Source organism: Orycteropus afer, unplaced genomic scaffold (assembly GCF_000298275.1).
Source record: "Orycteropus afer afer isolate SDZICR_OR568_19922 unplaced genomic scaffold, OryAfe1.0 scaffold00214, whole genome shotgun sequence".
NCBI lineage: Eukaryota > Metazoa > Chordata > Mammalia > Tubulidentata > Orycteropodidae > Orycteropus > Orycteropus afer.
In genome coordinates this window covers 4,662,436-4,682,887 of record NW_006921801.1, presented here as the reverse complement: position 1 = coordinate 4,682,887, position 20,452 = coordinate 4,662,436, and the positions used below count along the sequence as shown (strand labels likewise).

General features: G+C 37.5%; 1 protein-coding gene across 1 annotated transcript in view; it reads right to left on the bottom strand.

Moving 5' to 3' along the window:
• Positions 1-18,793, bottom strand: part of KTN1 (kinectin 1) — a 143,428-nt gene extending 124,635 nt beyond the window's left edge. The window contains exons 1-4 of the mRNA XM_007948366.2: positions 18,271-18,793; positions 14,849-14,986; positions 9,985-10,155; positions 8,945-9,075 (exon numbers count right to left, since the gene is read on the bottom strand). Coding sequence (XP_007946557.1) covers positions 8,945-9,075; positions 9,985-10,155; positions 14,849-14,986; positions 18,271-18,793 — 963 coding nt within the window. The remainder of the gene's footprint in view (positions 1-8,944; positions 9,076-9,984; positions 10,156-14,848; positions 14,987-18,270) is intronic.
• Positions 18,794-20,452: the final 1,659 nt, after the last annotated feature.

The window sequence follows — 20,452 nt, the reverse complement described above, 5'->3', positions numbered from 1 at the left end:
TGCTGTGCATGGGGTCGCTATGAGTCGGAAACGACTCGACAGCACTTAACAACAACAACAACAACAACAATGGTTTGAAACCAAATAAAAGGGCAACAGTCAAGCTGGCCTCAGACCTCTACCCAGCAATACGAATGTACACAAGAATCAAGCAATGTCATCAAAATTCCTAAGGAAAGAAAAGGAAACCCAAGGAACATTACATACCAACAAACCATTACTCAAGTATAAAGACAACAAAGAAGCATTTTAACTTGCCAAGAATTTAAGGAATACAGTTTTCACTAGTCCTTCTTGAAGAAATTCCAGGAAACACAACTTTATCCAACCAAGAGATAGATAAATAAATCAGCTATGGCAAAAAAGCTGGTATGGAGCTTTGAACTCGTAGAACTAAAACTGAAACAAACATGGAGACTATAGTAACAGAACAGACTTTAAGTATTTGTTGTTGTTGTTGTTGTGTGTCGTCGAGTCAAACCCGACTCATAGCGACCCCTCCTTGGGTTTCCGAGGCAGTATCACTACGGAAGTAGGATTGCCCTACCTTCCTTCCAAGGAGTGGCTGGTGGGTTTGAACCGCCAGCCCTCTGGTTAGCAGGAAAGTGTCTTAGCCACTATGCTACCAGAGCAACTATCTAATAAACAGAAACACTATAATTAATAAAAGTTAATAGGAGAAGTAGAAACAAATTAAGTAGGCTGTTTTGTAACATGGGATCAGAACAGTTAATAATTTAAAGCTAAAAATTACATAATTGAAGCAAGTACATTTAAAGGCCAACAGTGAAAAATAATTGAAATAATTTTAACATTTTCTTAGTAGCTGTGGTACAGTGTATTACTTAATATGGCCATTCAAGCCATAGTCTTTAAAAGTCCCACCAAATAATTAGATTCGTTCTGCTGTGCATGAGGTTGCTATGAGTTGGAGAGACCCCACAGCACCCAACAACAAAAAATAACTAGATGGGATTATGCAAATAAGGTGTTTGTGGCCCTCTAAGGCAACTGAATAGCTTGCTAATAATGTAAATAAGGGCTATGGCACACTTATAAAGGGAAGTCCATGCAAATAAGGTATATGGAAGGGGATAGGTGAGTTGTGCCATTCACTAAGTCTGAAAGTGCCAATCCTAGGGCCCAGGGAGAATCTGACAACCACCCAGGAGAGATAGGAGCAGAGCATGTTCTTTGGAACTGGAGTTCCTGCACTAGCAACCTCCCAGACCCAGGAAAGAGAAAACTGTAACACCAGAGACAATAAGAAACAGTGAGAAGCAGTGACAGAGTATCAGCAGCAACAGAGGCAGCAGAACCAGGAAGCCAGTAAGAGATGGCACAGTGGGCTTCATGGCCTGCAGAGCAGGAAAACTGAGTGCTTTCGAGCAGAAGGCTTGCTGCTGGAATGGGGTGTTTCTGGGCACTTCTTGGTGAAGCTAAAGTCCTTTGTAACTTCTGCCCAATCAGGGCAGAGGCCTGGCTGAAGTCCAGAGTCCTGCCTGCTGGCACAGCTAAGTAGAGGCTGTTCCAAACAAAGAACTATATCCTGAGTCATTTTTCATTCCTGAATTATAACCTGTTACACTTCCCTAATAAGCCCCATAATCGTGAGTATGGTCTGTGAGTTCTGTGTGGTCACTGCAATGAATTATCAATTATCAAAGCCAGTAGAGAAAGAGAGAGTGCAGTGGGAGGGACAGACAGTATCAGAATTGGCAAAAAGATTGGAGAGAGGAGGCATGGCTAACCTTCACCTCTTAGAAATCAGCCCTGGGCTACTGATGCTGATAATGATCTTCCTCCCCACCTTGTTAGGTTAGAGGAGATCAGGTACCTCCCTCACCAGTTATTTTCACACAGATAATTATATTAACAACATTTTTGAGCAGCTACTGTATGCTAGGAACTCTAAGCAACTAGCGTATGTTATCTCATTTGATCCTCAAAACCTGATTATCATCCCCATTTTAGAGCTGGGTACTGTGCCACTGAACTTAAGTAACTTACCTAAGGCCACAAAGCTTAAAGTAGCAGTGCCCTAGATTTAAACATACGAAATCTGACTCCTAGAGGTCCGGATCTTAACCTACATTCTACAAAATATAAAACACAAGTGTCTAGCTTAAACACAAAACATGCACACACAAACACACATTCAAAAAAAAATTTAACATCTCCCTTACTCTATTATTTCCCTTATCATTTAAGGAAAATCACAGTCACTATTCCTTGACCTGTCAAAACCTTGTCACTGTTGACCTCTCCCCATCCCATCCCAGAACTCTCTAATCCTCCCTAAGCTTCTGTGGTTCCAAACCAGTGTGTCTCCTAATATACTTCCTTTTTCTTATCCTCTTTAGCATCCTTTGTAGCAATGTGTCCTGCCCTTTAAATGTTGATGTTTCTTAAGTTTCATTCTCAAGCTTTCTTATCTCTCTCCACATCTTACCTGGTCTAATATATATCCACAATACGTATTGGTGATAGTGAATTACTTACATTCTCCCATTACATCATTTCTTAACTCCAGAAAACTATATATTCAATTATGAAATTATTATCTCTCCCTTAACAGCTTCCTAATTTGTTTTCTAATCCTCCAAACCCTTTTCTTCTACAAAGTGTTCACAAATATCACCACCACCACAATCTATTCAGTTACTGAGGGGCAAAAACAGTCATCCTAGACTTTTCTTTAACTACCACATCTACCTGGATCACCAAGTCCTCTAACTCCTCTGTCCTTCACCTGTGCCAATACCCCTGCATTTATTTTCCCACCTTCTTGGAATTGGTCTTTATTAGGTGTGGAATTTAACTTTACATCTGAGACTTTGTTATCTATTAAAAAGTATGACCAATATTCTGTTTGTATGGCAGATACAGGGGGAAAATAAAACTTCTCTAGTTTTTCAAGGATGGAGGATATCTACATGGACAGTGAGTCAATGCAAATGAGAACAGGCCCACTTCATAAGAAGTCAAAAAAGATTTTAATCTAGAGCTAAATGACTCTAAGAAAGGGGAGAAAAAGGTGTAAAAATTTTCAAAACACTGCTCTATTTCAAAACACAATCCCAAACATCCTCCTTGGCCTACCTAAAATAAAGGAGAATCTGGTTTACCACTCAGTCTCCAGAACTCAAAGCTGTCTCAGACATAAAATGATGACCCTTGCCCCCTTAAGCCATCAACAACATCCTTACTCACAAGGGTGACACTTAAAGACAATTATTTTTTATTTGAAGTAACAATTTAATTTTAAACAGTTAGGTAACTTCAGCTTGGGGCTTTTCTCAGCTAGGTGCTTTTCCCAATCACCACAAATAATTAAAAGACCTTTTCAGATACATACTTACCTTATTAAAGTAAATTTACCATGTAAGAATTTCAAGAAGTTCCTTGCAACAGAATAATCTGATATTTTATTCAAAATCATAGGGTTATCACACTTACCCTAATACTACCCTCTAACACTTGGTTTCCTCTGAGCCATTGCCAGTAACGTATAGAGACTGTCAACAAGCATATTACATTCTAAAACCCCAAAGGCTTAAAAAACACATTGTCACTGTTGTTGCTGTTGTTAGGTGCCTTCAAATCGGTTGCAACTCATCACAACCCTACATACAACAGAAAGAAACACTGCCTGGTCGTGTACCGTCCTCAACCTCCGCCATGCTTCAGCACATCATAAGAGCCACAGTGTCAATCCAATTCACTGAGGATGTTCCACTTTTTCACTGATCCTCTCCTCTACTTTACCAAGCATGATACCCCTTCTCCAAGGAATGGTTCTTTCTGACAACATGCCCAAAGTAAAAGAGATGAAGTCTGGCCATTCTCACTTATAAGAACATTCCAGCAATACTTTCTCCAAGACAGATTTGTATGTTCTTCTAGTCTGTGGTATATTCAATATTCTTCACAACATCATGATTCAAATGCATCAATTCTTCTGCAGTCCTCCTTATTCATTTATTCACATGCACATGAAGCTACTGAAAACACCACGGCTTGGGTGAGGTTCACCTTAATTTTCAAAGCAACATCTTTTCTCTTTAACAGTTTAAAGAGGTCTTTTGTAGCAGATATGCCAAATGCAATACATCATTTGATATCGTGACTGCTGCTTCCATGGGCATTGATTATGGTGCAAGTAAAATGAAATCCTTGACAATTTCAATCTTTTCTCCATTTATCATGCTGCTTATTAGTCCAGTTAAGATTTTGGTTTTCTTTGAGATGTAAGCCATACTGAAGGCTGTACTCTTTGATCTTCATCAGTAAATGCTTAAAGTTTTCACTTTCAGCAAGTAATGTTGTGTCATCTGCATATCACAGGTTATTAATCAGTCTCCCCCAATTCTGATGCAGCATTTTTTCATATATTCAGATTATTTGTTCAGCATACAGATTGAGTATTTTAAGAGGATTCAACCTTGTTGCACACCTTTCCTGATATTAAACCACACAATATTCCCTTGTTCTGTTCAAACGACTGCTTCTTGGTCTATATACAGGTTCCTCATGAGCACAATTAAGTGTTCTGGAATTTCCATTATTCTCAAGGTTATCTGTAATTTGTTATGACGTATACAGTCAAATGCCTTTGCACAGTCAATAAAACACAGGTAAACATCTTTCTGGTATTCTTTGTTTTCACGCAAGATCCATCTGACATGAGCAATGATATCCCTCATTCCACATCCTCTTCTGAATCTGGCTTGAATTTCTTGCAGTTCCCTGTTAATGTACTGCTGCAACCATTTTTGAATTATCTTCAGCCAAATTTTACTTGTGTGTGATATTAATGATATTGTTTCATAATTTCTGTATTCTGTTGGATCACCTTTCTTTGCAATGGCACAAATATGGATCTCTTACAGTTAGTGACCAGGTAGCTGTCTTCCAAATTTCTTGGCATAGATGAATGTGAACCTCCAGCACTACATCCATTTGTTGAATCATCCAAATAGGTATTCTGTCAATTCCTAGAGCCTCATTTTTCACCAATTTCTTCAGTGTAGCTTACACTTCCTCAGTACCATTGGTTCTTAATCATATGCTACCTCATGAAATGGTTGAAGGTCGACCAATTCTTTTTGGTACTGTGACACTGTGTATTCTTTCCATATTCTGATGTTTCCTATATCGTTCAATATTTTGCCTATAGAATCTTTCAATACTGCAACATAAAGCTTGAATTTTTTTCTTCAGTTCTTCCAGCTTGAGAAATGCAAGGTATGTTCTTCCCTTATGGTTTTCTAATTCCAAATCTTTGCACATTTCATTATAATACTTTACTTTCTGTCTTCTCAAGCCACCCTTTAAATTCTGTTCAGCTTTTCTTCATTACTGCTTACATTTGCTTTTGCAACTCTCAAAGAGCAAGTTTTAGAGTCTCTTCTGACATCCATTTTGGTTTTTCATTTCTTTGCCATCTTTGTAATGACTCTTATTTTCTTCATTTATGATGTCCTTGATGTCATCCCTCAACTCATCTGGTTTTTGGTCATTACTGTTTGATCCATCAAATCTATTCTTCTGATAGTCTCTATCAGGTATGATAGGTTGTATTTTGGCTCTCATGGACTTGTTTGAATATTCTTCAGCTTCAACTTGAAAGAGAATATGAGCAACTGATGGTGTGCTCCATAATCGGCTCCAGGCCTTGTTGGGACAATGATACTGAGCCTCTCCGTCATCTTTCCACAGATTTAGTAGTCAATTTGATTCCTGTGTATTCCATGTGGTAAGGTCCATGTATATAGTCACATATATGTTGTTGAAAAAGGCATTTGCAATGAATAAGTCACTGGTCTTGCAAAATTTATGAGATCTCCAATCTCATTTCTATCACCAAGGCCCTGCTTTGCAACTATTGATGCTGCTTCTTCATTTCCAAGTTTGACATTCCAATCATTAGGAATTATGAATAAATACTGATTCCATATTTGGGCAATTTCAGACTGCTAAAATGAATAAAAATCGCCAATTTTTTCATCTTTGGCTTTAGTGGTTGGTATATAAATTTGAGTAACAGTAATATTAACTGGTCTCCTTTATAGGAATATAGATATTATCTTATCACTGACAGCACTGTACTTCAGGATAGGAAAGATAGTGTTTTATTCTTTTTGCCAATGAATGTGATACCATTCCTCTTCAGTTTCTCATTGCTGGCACAGTAGACCATATGACTGTCTAATTCAAAACAGTCCATTTCAGCTGCCTAATGCCTAGGCTACTGATCTTTATGCATTCTATTTTTGACAACATCCCATTTTCCCAGATTCATACTCCATACATCCCATGTTCCAATTAACAGATGTTTGCAGCTGTTTCTCATTGAGTCATGACACATCAGCAGCAAATGTAGGCCCCAAAAGCTTGACTCTATCCATGTCATTAAGATCAACTCTACTTTGAGAACACAGGTCTTCATCAGTTGTATTCTGAGTGCCTTCTAATCCAAGGAAATCACCTTCTGGCAGTATATCAGATAATGTTTCACTGCTATTCATACGGTTTTCAGTGGCCAATGTTTTCAGAAGTGGACCTGGCCATATCCTTCTTCCTAGACTTAGTCTGGAAGTGCACTGAAACCTGTCCACCACGAGTCATCTGCTGGTATTTGAAACAGACAAGTGGTGGTCACACTGTCACTACGTGGAAGTACTGATAACCTTATTTAAGTAAACATATGGGTGCCTAATATGTATCAGCCATTCAGAAGAAAGTAATAAGCAAATCCAGACATGATACCTTCACAGATCCACATGAAACTTACAGTCTAGTGAGTAAAAAGAAAAAAATTTTAATTATATACTTATTTCTGTTTATTAAATAATGATAAATACTATGTTTAAAAAAAAAAAAAAAAAGCATTGCTAGCTATGAGAAAGACAGCAGGGAGAACAATTTAGACTAAGAGTTCAGGTTAGCCTTATGGGAGGAAATATTATTTAAGCTGAAACTTGAAGGGGTAGTTAGCCACGAGAAGAATCTGGAGAGTAAAGGAGGGAGGGAAAACAGTCCAGTCCAAGCAGACAGTGAGCATGCTAAACTAGAGGAACCAGAGAAGGTCTTTTGTTGCTGTTGTTGTTGTTATGTGCCATCGAGTCGGACCCGACTCATAGCAACCCCTCCTTGGGTTTCCGAGGCAGTATCACTATGGAAGTAGATTGCCCCATCTTCCTTCCGAGGAGTGGCTGGTGGGTTTGAACCACCAGCCTTCTGGTTAGCAGTCAAATGCCTTAGGCACTATGCTACCAGAGTATGGATGAAATGTAGTAAGGAAATGGGGGATGGGGTGAGATGAAGCATGTTGCAGTTAAGGTTGTATGTCAACTTGGCTGGGCCTGGTTGAGTGGCTGGCAGCTGGATGTAGTTATTCCCATGGTGAGATTGGTAATTAACCCCATAATGGAATCTACTGGAGGAGCTGAGTAGATGATTAAGGGATGTGGGCTGCTTCCAGTATGTAAGATACAACACTGAGGAAGGTCTCCAGGTATGGCATGCTTGAACCCTGCATGTAGCCGAGTCATTGTTCAACAACCTGTCATGCCCTGCCAATCTTAGGACTTTTTCTGGACTTGAATTAGTGGCCTGCCATGTTGTTTGGTGATGCCAAGACTGTGCCTTTTCACTTGTTGACCCTGACTTTGTCAGCCTCAGCAGCCAGCTGCTGCCTGAGTGAAGAAAAGCCTCCAGCTTCAGTGGGCCAGGAGCAAGAGGCAGAGCTGAAGCCCAAAGCTGAGGGGCTTTCATCCAGCCCCTAGAACCTGGCACTTTGAATTCAAACTTCCAGCCTCCCAATATTTTAAGAATAAACTCCTGTTTGTTAAAGCCATCCCATTTGTGGTATATTCCTGTCAGAGCAGCACTAGGTAACCAAAACAAGGTTGCAGAGAGAAGTAGGCAAAGGCCTGCTAAGAAATTAGGATTATGTTTGAAGAGGACAGGGAAAGGCAACAAAAGGTTTCTAAACCAGTAACAAAACCTGATTTACTTATTAAAGACCACCCTTGAAGCTGTGTGAAAAAATATATCATAGGGATAAGAGGAGAAGCAGAAACAATGAGGAGACTTCTAAAGGAACACAAGTGAGAGGTGATAGCTTGAACAAGGGTGATTTTTATCTCAAGAACCAATAGAAGCCACTGAAGGTTTTAAAGCAGAGCACTGGTTAGATGTATACATATTTAGCCATGGTTTTAGAATGAGGACAGTTAAGCTAGTTATCTGATATTAAATACCAGATACCATGTCAGCTTAACTTACATAAGCCAAGACTGAAACCTAGACATCTTTTCCCAGTTTGACACAGTGCAGATGACAATATAGTAAGTGAACAGATCTATGAGAAGACAAGTAAGAAATTCATGGGGAGTTTTGTTTTGTTTTATACTAATTTTAATCAGCCATGAAAAAATAGCATGAATCTCATATTCAAATCATTTTAGAAGAGTAGTACACACACACACACACACACACACACCGAAAAAGGTTGCCTGGGACTTTAGAGCTATCTTTATTTTAAAAAGAAAGAAAGAAAACACACACACACCATATATGCTATCCAGAAATCACCTGGCACTGACTTCAACACTTTCAGTCCAAGCAAAGCAACATACAACTTAAGGCAAGTGTGAGATGGCTTAAAAGTCATATAAACCATCTTACTTATATTAAGAAACTGCCTTCTGTCAAAGTATCAGATGACTTAACAGGCATCTAACTAAACTGAATAAATATTGATTAGTAACGATATATGAAATGACTTCTGGAGACATACCAGAACTTTCAGATGTGACAGTGTTCTAGGATGGGAAGGATGAGAACAGATAGTAATTCATTGTTCTAGCAGCAGTCTTGTTTGATAAACTCCTCATCACTTTTCGCAAATACACCCAAAAATCACAAGTAGGCTTACCTTTTTTAAAGCATCCTGTATCACACCAGACTTCTCCTTTAGCAGATCTACAACACAAAGGGCTTCATCTTCAGAAAACATCATGGTCTTCAAGGACAGAAGAAAATCTTTAAATTTTACTTCGGCATTTTCTTTAAAAAAAAAAGAGAAAGGAGTTGGCATTTAAAAGACACATTACTATTGCTAGGTAATAATCCTAGCAAAAATAAGCATCAAGAATTCCTGGTCCAATAATCAACAGGAAATACAGATTTGCATTTCAGATCAAATAACAATAAATGCTCCAATCAAGAGGGATTTATTATCTTAAATATAAATTAATTTTTTACTATATTAAAAGTTCAACTTCTAACTAAAAGTTTACAAACTGTACAATACTAAAATGCCAGTATGCTTTCATTTTAAAAGCACATCATTAGAGTCTAATATGTATCTGTATGACATGTTTACAAATATTGTCATTTAACCTTAATAATCCTGAGACATATAAACAAAATTTTACAGAAGAAATCTTACAGATAAAAAAATAAGCTCTAAGTTAATTATAAAAAGGGAATCTGGTTTTACAAAGATCATATTTATACAACCAATCCAGACATTTAAAAAAATCTATACATCAAACACCTCTCTCATTCACCCCAATTCTCCCATGGATCTATATTAAGCACTAGAGTTCTCATCTTAAAAAGAACTGCTACTCACAAGGCTCTGAGATCCAAAGGAGTACAGGCCTATTATTACTTCATCTATATTAGACTCTTATCAAAATGTGAATTGGCATAGAAACCTTACAGTAAACAGTAGTGGAAGAGAATAGAGTACCAGGTAGCAAAGTAGTTGTGGGACTTGGACCAGTCAAATTCTAACATCCAGGTCCACAAAACTGAGGTTGGATTAGAAGCCTATCAATCAATCTTTCATCACAAGGCTTCTATATCAGTCTTATGTAACGCATGGTTTCTATCAGAAAAAGTACTTAATTCCATCAAAATGCAAAAACGTTTTTACAATATAACAGATTATACTATTTCATTTATTACCTTTGTCAGTTTCAGTCTTCATTTTTTTAGCCCCAGTTTTCTGGATCCCTTCCACTTGGTCAGGTTTAATCAGATCAACAACCTCTCTCTTATCCATCACAGGATTTGAATCAGCATTATCCATCAAAGGAATATAAGTAGTAGCATGAATAAGGGGTTCATCTACCAATACTGCAATTTAAATTCAACATTATAATTACTCAAGGTTTTTAAAAACACTATTAAGTGACATGAAAGCACTTAAATTTAATGATAAATGGACTTATTTTCAAATGACTAACACCAACTAAATTTGGCTTTGAATTTTTATTTTATCACTTAAAGACCAAAACCAAACCCACTATCATTGAGTTAATTCTGACTCACAGCAACCCCCATTGAGTTTCCAAGGCAGTAAATCTTTACAGAAATAGATTACCTCATCTTCCTTTCACTGAGTCTGGTGGGTTTGAACCATCAACCTTCTGATTAGCAGTCAAATGCCTTAAGCAGTATATGCCACCTGAGCTCATTTTATCAGTTAGCAAGTCAAAAGAACTTTTCTAATTAATCATTATCAGTTCAATATTTTTCTTATAGTAAATCAATTTATATAAAAATGTCTAGCATATCACTTCTAAGACTATCTGAAAATTTCTTCTTATACATTATTTACATCTTTTTCATTTTTTTTTATAAGAATCTATTCACATCTAATTAGAAAAAGGGAAATCTAACTTTTATTTATGTTGATATTTTACTGAATTCTTATTAGAACTGAAAATTTTTTATTGTGTTCTGACTTGCTAGGTTACAGAATCAGTCATTGTTACTTGCAGATGTTACCGTTGTTGTTGTTGTTAGGTGCCGTTGAGTCGTCTCCGACTCATAGGGACCTTATGTACAACAGAATCAAACATTGCCCAGTCCTGTGACAGCCTCATGATCCCAGCTATACCAGAGCCCACTGTTGCAACCACTGTGTCAATCCATCTCATTGAAGAACTTCTCCTTTTTTGTTGACCCTCCACTTTACCAAACATGATATCATTGTCCAGGGAATGGTTCCTTCTGACAACATGACCAAAGTAGGTGAGATGAAGTCTAGCCATTCTCATTTCCAAGGAGCATTCCAGCTGCACTTCTTCCACGACAGATTTGTTAGTTCTTTTAACAGTCCATGGTACTTTCAGCATTCTTCACCAACACCACAACTCAAAAGCATCAACTCTTCTTTGGTCTTCCTTATTCATTGCCCAGCTCTCACATGCATATGAAGCAACTGAAAATACCATGCCTTGGGTGAGATGCACGTTAGTCTTCAAGGAGACATCTTTGCTCTTCAGCACCCGAAAGAGGTCTTTTGCAGCAGATTTGCCCAATGCAGTATGTCATCTGATGTCTTGACTGCTGCTTCCATTGGTGTTGATTGTAGAACCAAGTAATATGAAGTCTTTGACAACTTCAATCTCAATCTTTTCCCCATTTATCATGATGCTCCTTACTGGTCCAGTTGTAAGGATTTTTGTTTTCGTTATACTGAGGTGTAATCCACACTGCAGACTACAGTCTTTAATCTTCATCAAAAAGTGCTTCAAGTCATCCTCACTTTCAGCAAGCAAAGTTGTATCATCTATGTATCTCAGGTTGTTAATGAGCCTTCCTCTCCAATCCTGATGCCACATTCTTCTTCATATAGTCCAGCTTCTCAGATTATTTGCTTGGCATACAGATTGAATATGGTGAAAGGATACAAACCTGATGCACTCCCTTCCCAATTTTAAACCATGCAGTGTCCCCTTGTTCTGTTCGAATAGCAGCCTCATGGTCTATGTACAGGTTCCTCATGAGTACAATTAAGTGTTCTGGAATTCCTATTCTTCTCAATGTTATCCATAATTTGTTATGATCTACACAATCGAATGCTTTTGCATAGTCAATAAAACACAAGTAAACTTCTTTCTGGTATTCTTTGCTTTCAGCCAAGATTCACCTTATACCAGCAATGATATCCCTCATTACACATCCTCTTAGGAATCCAGATTGCATTTCTTTAAGTTCTCTGTCAATATACTGCTGCAACCATTTTTGAACTATCTTCAGTAAGATTTTCCTTACATGTAGCATTAATGATACTATTCCATAATTTCCACATTCTGTAGGATTATTTTTCTTTGGAATGGATACAAATATGGATCTCTTCCAGTTAGTTGGCCAAGTAGCTGTCTTCCAAATCTCCTGGCATAGTCCAGTTGAGTGCCTCTAGCACCACATCTATTCGTTGAAATATCTCAAGGGGTATTCCGCCAATTCCTGGAGCCTAGTTGTTTGCCAATTCCTTCAGTACAACTTTGACTTCTTCCTTCAATACCACTGGTTCTTGATCAAACGCCACCTCATAAATGGATGGACACTGCCCAATTCTTTTTGGTACAGTGACTCTGTGTATTCCTCCCATCTTCTTTTGATATTTCCTGCATCGTTCAATATATTGCCCATACCAAACCAAACACACTCCCGTGGAGTGGGACCCAACTCACAGCAATCCCTCCTTGGGTTTCTGAAGCAGTATCACTAAGGAAGTAGATTGCCCAACCTTCCTTCTGAGGAGTGGCTGGTGAGTTTGAACTGCCAGCCTTCTGGTTAGCAGTCAAACAGCTTAGGTACTACGCCACCAGAGCTCCAATACTGCCCATAGAATCTTTCAGTATTACAACTTGAGGGTTAAATTTTTTCCTCAGTTCTTTCAGCTTGAGAAATCCCAAGCATACTCTTCCCTTTTGATCTTCTAACTCCAAGTCTTTGAACATTTCATTATAGTAATTGGCTCTGTCTGCTCAAGCTGCTCTTTGAAATCTGTTCAGTTCCTTTATCTTGTCATTTCTTCCATTTGCTTTAGCTACTCTCCACTCAAGGGCAAGTTTCAGAGTCTCTTCTGACATCCATTTTGGTCTTTTCTTCCTTTCCTGTCTTTTTAGTGACTTCTTGCTTTCTTCATGGATGATGTTCTTGATGTCATCCCACAAGTTCTCTGGTTTTCAGTCACTGGTGTTCAATGCATCAAATCCATTCTTTAAATGGTCTCTAAATTCAGGAGAGATATATTTAAGGTCATATTTTGGCTCTTGTGGACTTCTTTTAATTGACTTCAACTTCAAGTTGAACTTATATACGAGCAGTTGATGGTATGTTCCACAATCAGCTCCTTGCCTGATTTTGGCTAATAATATTGAGCTTTTCCATCACCTCTTCCCACAGAGGTAGTCAATCTGATACTTTGTACTCCATCTGGTGTAGTCCACATGTATAGCCACCATTTGTGTTAATGAAGAAAGGTATTTGCAGTAAGTAAGTCGTTGGTCTTGTAAAAAGTCTATCATGGAATCTCCAGCGTTATTTCTATCACCAAGCCCGTATCTTCCAACTACTACTGATTCTTCTGTTTCCAACTTCTGCATTCCAATCACCAGAAATAATCAATATATCTTAATTGCATGTTTGGTCAATTTCAGACTGCGTAAGTTGGTGAAAATTTCCAATATCCTCATCTTTGGCTTTGGTAGCTGGTGCATAAATTTGATAAAGAGTAGTATTAACTCGTCATCATTGTAGGCACATGGATATTATCCCATCACTGACATCATTGTACTTCAGGATAGATCTAGATGCATTGTTTGTGATGATGAATGCCACACCATTCCTCTTTGACAGTCTCGGCATAGTAGATTATATGAGTGTCTGATTCCAGACGGCCAAAGACAGTCCATTTTAGCTCGCTAATGCCTAGGATATCGATCTTTATGTGTTCCATTTCATTTTTGACAAGTTCCAATTTTCCTAGATTCATACATACTTCACACATTCCATATTCTTATTATTAACAGAAGTTTGCAACTGTTTCTTCTCATCTTGAGATGTGCTCATCAGCAAACAGAGGTCCGAAAGGACCATATCATTAAGGTCAGCTCTCCTCTGAGAAGGCAGCTCTCCCCAGTCATTTTGAGTGCCTTCCAACCTGAGGAGTTTCTCTTCTGGCACTATATCGGATAGTATTTCAGAGCTATTCTTAAAGTTTTCCAGTAATATATCAGACAGTGTTTCACTGCTATTCATAAGGTTTTCACTGGCCTATTCTCCGAGAAATGGATGGCCTCTTCCTTCTTCCAAGTCTTCCTTAATCTGTGCATACATAGTTCTTTAATTTAAATCAGTAATTCACTGATTTTATCAAACTCTTTTAGTATCTACTGAGGTAGTACTTTCCACATATTGGACTGCTTACTACGTTGTAATTTTAATGCACATAATAGAATTGAGGAATGAAGATAATGCTAGATATAGCTAATGTCCTCAGGTATAATTTTTAACAAGGAATTCAGTCTTTTATAAGTACAGATGCTACAGAAATTTCTTCCTCTATACAGTTTTTATGCTATTTACATTATTCTTTATAAAGCTAAGGGTATTTATAAATGCTGTCCTACACTTCATCATCATAAAACCACTACAAAACCACAAGGCTAAACAGAATCCAGAATTTTTATTAGTATTAAGGTTGTTAAATTACATACTATACCGAGAACTAAAAAGCATGTCGGGTCTCTATGGTCCTTGTCCTAGTGTACTTCTCTAGAACTAAGTATGTTGTTGTTGTTGTTGTTGTTGTTGTTTGCTGTCGAGTAGGACCCGACTCATAGTGACCCCTCCTTGGGTTTCCAAGGCAGTATCACTACGGAAGTAGATTGCCCCATCTCCCTTCCGAGGAGTGGCTGGTGGATTTGAACCGCCAGCCTTCTGGTTAGCAGTCAAGTGCCGTAGCCACTATGCTACCAGAGCTCCCAGAACTAAGCATAGTATTAATAAAATATATAGCTACAAAGTTTACCATTTTCTGTCTTTTGTTTCTTTGATGAGACTTTCTTCTTTCCTGATCCACTTTCTTGTTTAGTGTCTTGATGGAGGGGTAATAATTCTTGCTTCTTGGAAGGTACCACAAGAGTTTCCACCTTTTTATCCTGGTCATCTTTATTGAAAACAAAGAAATCAATCACAACAAACAATAAACACACAAGAAAAAAATGCAACTATTAATGAATAATTTCCAGAATGCTTTAGCATAAAATTTTTAAATCTGAAATAGTATCTTCTCACCAATAACTTATCATTCTAGCTTTCTGGCTTCACTATACCTGCTTTTTAACTTCATCAAGAGTTTCAGTGCTTGTTCCCTCATTTATATCCCCTTGTCAGTCACTCCCAGCCATCTTCAGCCTATAAGAATGGTCAAGTCTCTATCATCTTAAAAAAATAAAATTTTAATTCCCAGCCTCCCACACCTATTTCCTCCTTATCTGATAATGAACAAAGTAATAGCCTGTATTTCCTTCTCTACCAATCATTTCCCAACTAATTTTAACTTGATTTTTATCTTCCATTCCATGAATAGGTTCAACTCAGGTCCCTAGTATCCCAAAAGTCATAATCTACAAATTCTTACTTGACTACTCTTTAGCATTCACTTCATACCAGTGGTCTCTCCTTCCTTAAAACTCTCTCCTCTAAGTTCCCGTAATTTTCCTCTTATGCCCAAATACTCCTTACACCCAAAATACTCCTTACAACTCTAAATACTTCTTTCATAGTCTCTTTTGTGAACTACAGTAGCATCCTGAGCTGCTCTCGATGTGGATGGCCCCATAGGCACCTGAAACACAAACTACAATCATTCCCTTTTCTATATACATCCAGTATTTCCCTGTTATTCCTTATCTCCATGTTACCAATAGACAAACTTTTTCTGTAAAAGATCAGAAAATAAGTTTTTTAGGCTTTGAAGGTCACACAGGCTCTGCCACAACTATTCAATTCTACTGTTCCATAATGCAAAAGTCAACCACAGACAATACAAAACCAAATGATTTTTATTTATGGACACTGAAGTTTGAGTTTCATTTGATTTCTACACATCTCAAAATCTTACTCTATTTTTTTTTTGCCCCTCAACCATTTAAAAATTAAACACCATTCTAAGCTGGTAGGCTGTGGAAAACAGGAAAGAGCTAGTTTGGCTTGTACATTACAACTTACCAATCTTGACATAACTCAAGAACTTGGGAGAAACAGCTTTGTCCTTGCCTTCTCCTTCGTCTGCCACTGCTGTCAGCGGTCATGGGGCAGATTCCCTATGTGCTTCAGAGCAAAACTGTGGAGTATCCATACGGTTTTTGTGACCTTTCAGAAACAGATCACCAGGCCTGTCTTCTGAGGAGCCTTTGGAGGGTTCAAACAGTCAACCTTTCAGCTACTACTTGAATGCTTAACCATATGCTCCACCTAGGGACTTTTATCTGTCATGCCTCTATCCAAAAGTATCAGTCATGTCACATTGACTTTGTAGACCCATCTGATCTACTTTCTATTTCTTCTGTCACCAACATAGTTAAGGCCTCCATATTAACTTTGGAAAATTAAAATACCCTCTTAAATTAGTCTCTTTGTATCAAATACTGCTTCATGAAATCTGTCCTTCCAAATTTTAACAAAGAAATTTTAGCAAATTTGATCACATAACTAACCTGCTTGAAAATCTTCAACAATAGCTAACTTTAATAAAGTCTCAGTTCCTTAGCATCATATACAAAAACCATCATGGTCTAGCCACTGCCCATCTTTTTCAGCTTTTTTTGCTACAACTCGTGGTTTGACATGTCATGGTTCAACAATACAGAGTACTTTTATACCTCTGTACCTTTATATTTTGAACATGATATGCTACCAATGGAATGAAACCCCATTATTTGCCTAGTGAAGTAATTTATTCTTGAAGACCCAGTTCAGACTGTACAGTCTTTCCTGACCTATACCCTAATCCCTGATAGCAGTATGCTTTGGCTTCTGCATATTTTCTATACTTTGTATATCTCATATATGAATCATATTGTATATTTTATCAGCTAAAATGTCCTACCCTACTAAAATGTGGGGTTGCTTATTCAATTTCCCTAATATCATACCTTAATTATACCTGGCAAACAAATATTTAAAATCTAAAGTATCACTCAACAAGACACATAAACAACGTACTGGTATGTACCAGTCCTCTCATACACTGCAAACCATTTGCATTTCTACACATCATCTCCTGACATACTTTCTGTTGTACCTGTTAGCACCTCTACGTTGAATAATCTACCCCACCCTTCCCATCAATGGGGGGGGGGGAACAGCTTGCACTTATTCAACCTTTAAAATTAATTTCAGACTTTGTGTTGTTGTTGTTATATGCCGTCGAGTCGGCCCCGACTCATAGCAACCCCTCCTTGGGTTTCTGAGGCAGTATCACTACAGAAGTAGGATTGCCCAACCTTCCTTCCGAGGAGTGGCTTGTGGGTTTGAACCGCCAGCCTTCTGGTTAGCAGTCAAGTGCCTTAGGCACTATGCTACCAGAGCTCCTATATTCTAAGTAGTGTACCTCAAAACTCCTACACTAGTTCAGACAGACATACCTAGATTATTATACTAAACTTTTTTCATATAATGCCCTACCATACCTATTATATGCTACAACATGGATAAACCTTGAAAACATACTAAATGAAAGTAAGGCAGTAAAGAACAAATATGATGTGATCCTACTTATATGAAATATCTAGAATAGGCATAATGCATAGATAAAGAAGATGAGAGGTTACCAGGGGCTGGGAGGAAGATAAAATGAGGATTTGCTGCTTAACTGGTACAGTTTCCTGGGATGATGAAAAAAGTTTAGAAATAGTGGTGATGGTTGCACAATATTGTGAATGTAATTAATGCCACTGAATTATTCACTTAAAAATGGTTAAAATACTCAATCTTGTGTTATATATTTTACATTATGTTTTTAAATGGGAAAAAATGAATCTAGGACTAGAAATAGTATCTGTTCTGTTTTTATCTTTGCTGTCTATCACACATTGATTAGAAAGTGCAGGCTGAAACAAATGTAAAAGTTCCTACTTGTTGATATTAACAGGTCTTCAGTAGTTTTCAAAAAACAATCCAAAGATGGACTTTATATATTTTCACTAAATGTTTTTTCTATTATTATGAGGTTCAGCTTTAAATGCTAGTTTATGATCAATATTAACTCTTTCTATCAGCAGCTAATGTTAATGAAAGCAAGCATAACAGAGAAAAGTGTAGTGATCTTGGTTTCAGACCCAGCATTTAGTATCTTGTATGCACAGCTAACAATACTGCTGAATTTCAAAGCTTTTGACATTATTAAAATAAATATAATCATGTGTAAAGTTAAATAGATTACCATACCGTTTCCATTTTTAGGCTTCTTCTGCCCTGGTTTCTTCTTTGAGGCAGCTGCTTCAGCTGGGGGGGTTGGCTGTTTAGTAATTGGGACAGGTTCTACTTTTTTGCCAGGAATCTTTGATACATCACTTTCTTTGGTGACCTGCTCTTCAAGTACAGGTTTGTGTTTCTTTTCCTTCTTCTTTCTTTCCCTAACACTACTTGATGATTCAACCACACTCAAAGGAACAGGTACAACTTGCTCATCTTCTACAACCAAGGCATCAGATAATTTAAAGTCCCGGGGCACACTCTCAGAATCAGATTCATGGAGATTCCCATTCTGGATTTCTTTCTTTTTATTTTTTTTCTTTTCTGCTTTCTTTTTGTCTGTTTTTGTAGGAATAAGCTTTTGTTCTCTTTTCTGTTTTGCAAGAACTTCATCATATAATGTTTCTTTCATGAAAAGCCAGAAGAAGAGGAAGATTGCTGTAATAACTATTGAAGGAATAAGGACAATAAAATATGTTGACTCATAAAACTCCATGGTGCTTTTTTTGTTAATATGATCCTACAAAACCTAAATGGGGAAAGAGGGGAGGGGAAAAAAAATCTCTCAATTAGTCTTTAAAAATTAAACAAGGCCCTCTCTTTCAACTGGCATTTCATGTCTAATCTGAATTACATATTTATACAACTTCCTTGTTCAAATCACATATTTGATTACTTTGCCAACTACAGTTGAAATATACTACGAAAGAAAAATGTGTAGTAATTAAAAAGTGTAACACATCCTACTATTTTTAAAGCATGTGAAAAGATCCTGACAGGAAGGAAAAATCGTAAAAGATGTCCAGATATCTTCCCAAAAAATATTCACTTTTTATACTTTATTAGTATTTAGTGTTTTTCCTTACTGTACAATGTTAATACATACTACCATATGTAATAATTTTCATATTGTGGCATATATTCACATACTACAGTGTTTCAAGAAATTAAGAATACTGATTCTTGAAAGCATCAATTTCAAAATAATTTAACATACCTCTCTATTTGTTTTCTGGTTTATAACTCTGTAGATTTCTAATTCTTATTACTCCAGCAATAAATGACACTCACATAACCATAATGCTATCTACATTACTAACTTCTCTCAAAAAAGTTGTCAGTTGCTGCTGAGTTGATTTGGACTCATGGCAACCTCTTAAGTGCAGAGCAGAACTGCTCCCTATGACTTTCAAGGCCATGACCTTTCAGAAGCAGATCTCCAGGCCAGTCTTCTGAAGAGCCTCTGGCTGAGTTTCAACTGCCAACCTTTTGGCTAATAATTGAGTCCTAAACCATTTGTGCCATTCAAATAGTGTTCAGAACCACAGAGGAAATCCAGAGGTATTAAAAACTATTACCAAGACAATGCCTCGTCATTAAGACTACCACACTCTTAAAGGCAAAGAAAAAAATAGGTAGTTTTTTTTCATTCCTTCATTTAGAGATTTAAAAACCATTCGCAAACTGCTAAACCAAAAACCACCACCAAACTCACTGCCGCTGAGTCGGATCTGACTCACAGCGACCCCTCCTTGGGTTTCCAAGGCAGTATCACTACAGAAGTAGATTGCCCAATCCCAGAACTGATAGTCTCATGATTTAGTGAGAAACATCGAAGATACGGAAATATAAAAAGTCATGATCAAAATGTTACAATATGGCATTTGACATTAAAGTAAGTTAAAAATTAGATTCTTTCCTCAATTTTTTTTTCTTTTTTTTTTTCAAGGCACCCCTTACTGCATGAAACAAGTCATAATGCAAAAGTAAGGTTAGTCAATCCCTGAGAGTGTGGCCCCCAGTCACCCTTCAGGTCTGGGATTGTACTCACTCCCCTGGCTTCCAGCCAAACAACAGACAGAAATATAGCATTAACATTTACATCAGGTAGATAAGCTCCTTAGAAAAATCAATCAAAGATTAATGAAGAAAACCAAAGATGCATAGAAACAATTAAGTCCAAGGGACTAGTAGACCATGCGATCCTCAGCCTATATAATCATGACACGAGAAGAACTATATGGTGCCCAGCTACCACTGTCAACCTCTGGGAGGGGGATCAGTACAGGAGATCCTGTGGGAGAACAATGTGGGGCAAAACTAAAAATCATTGTTAACACACAAAAAAAGTTTGCTGGTCTGATAGAGCCTGGTG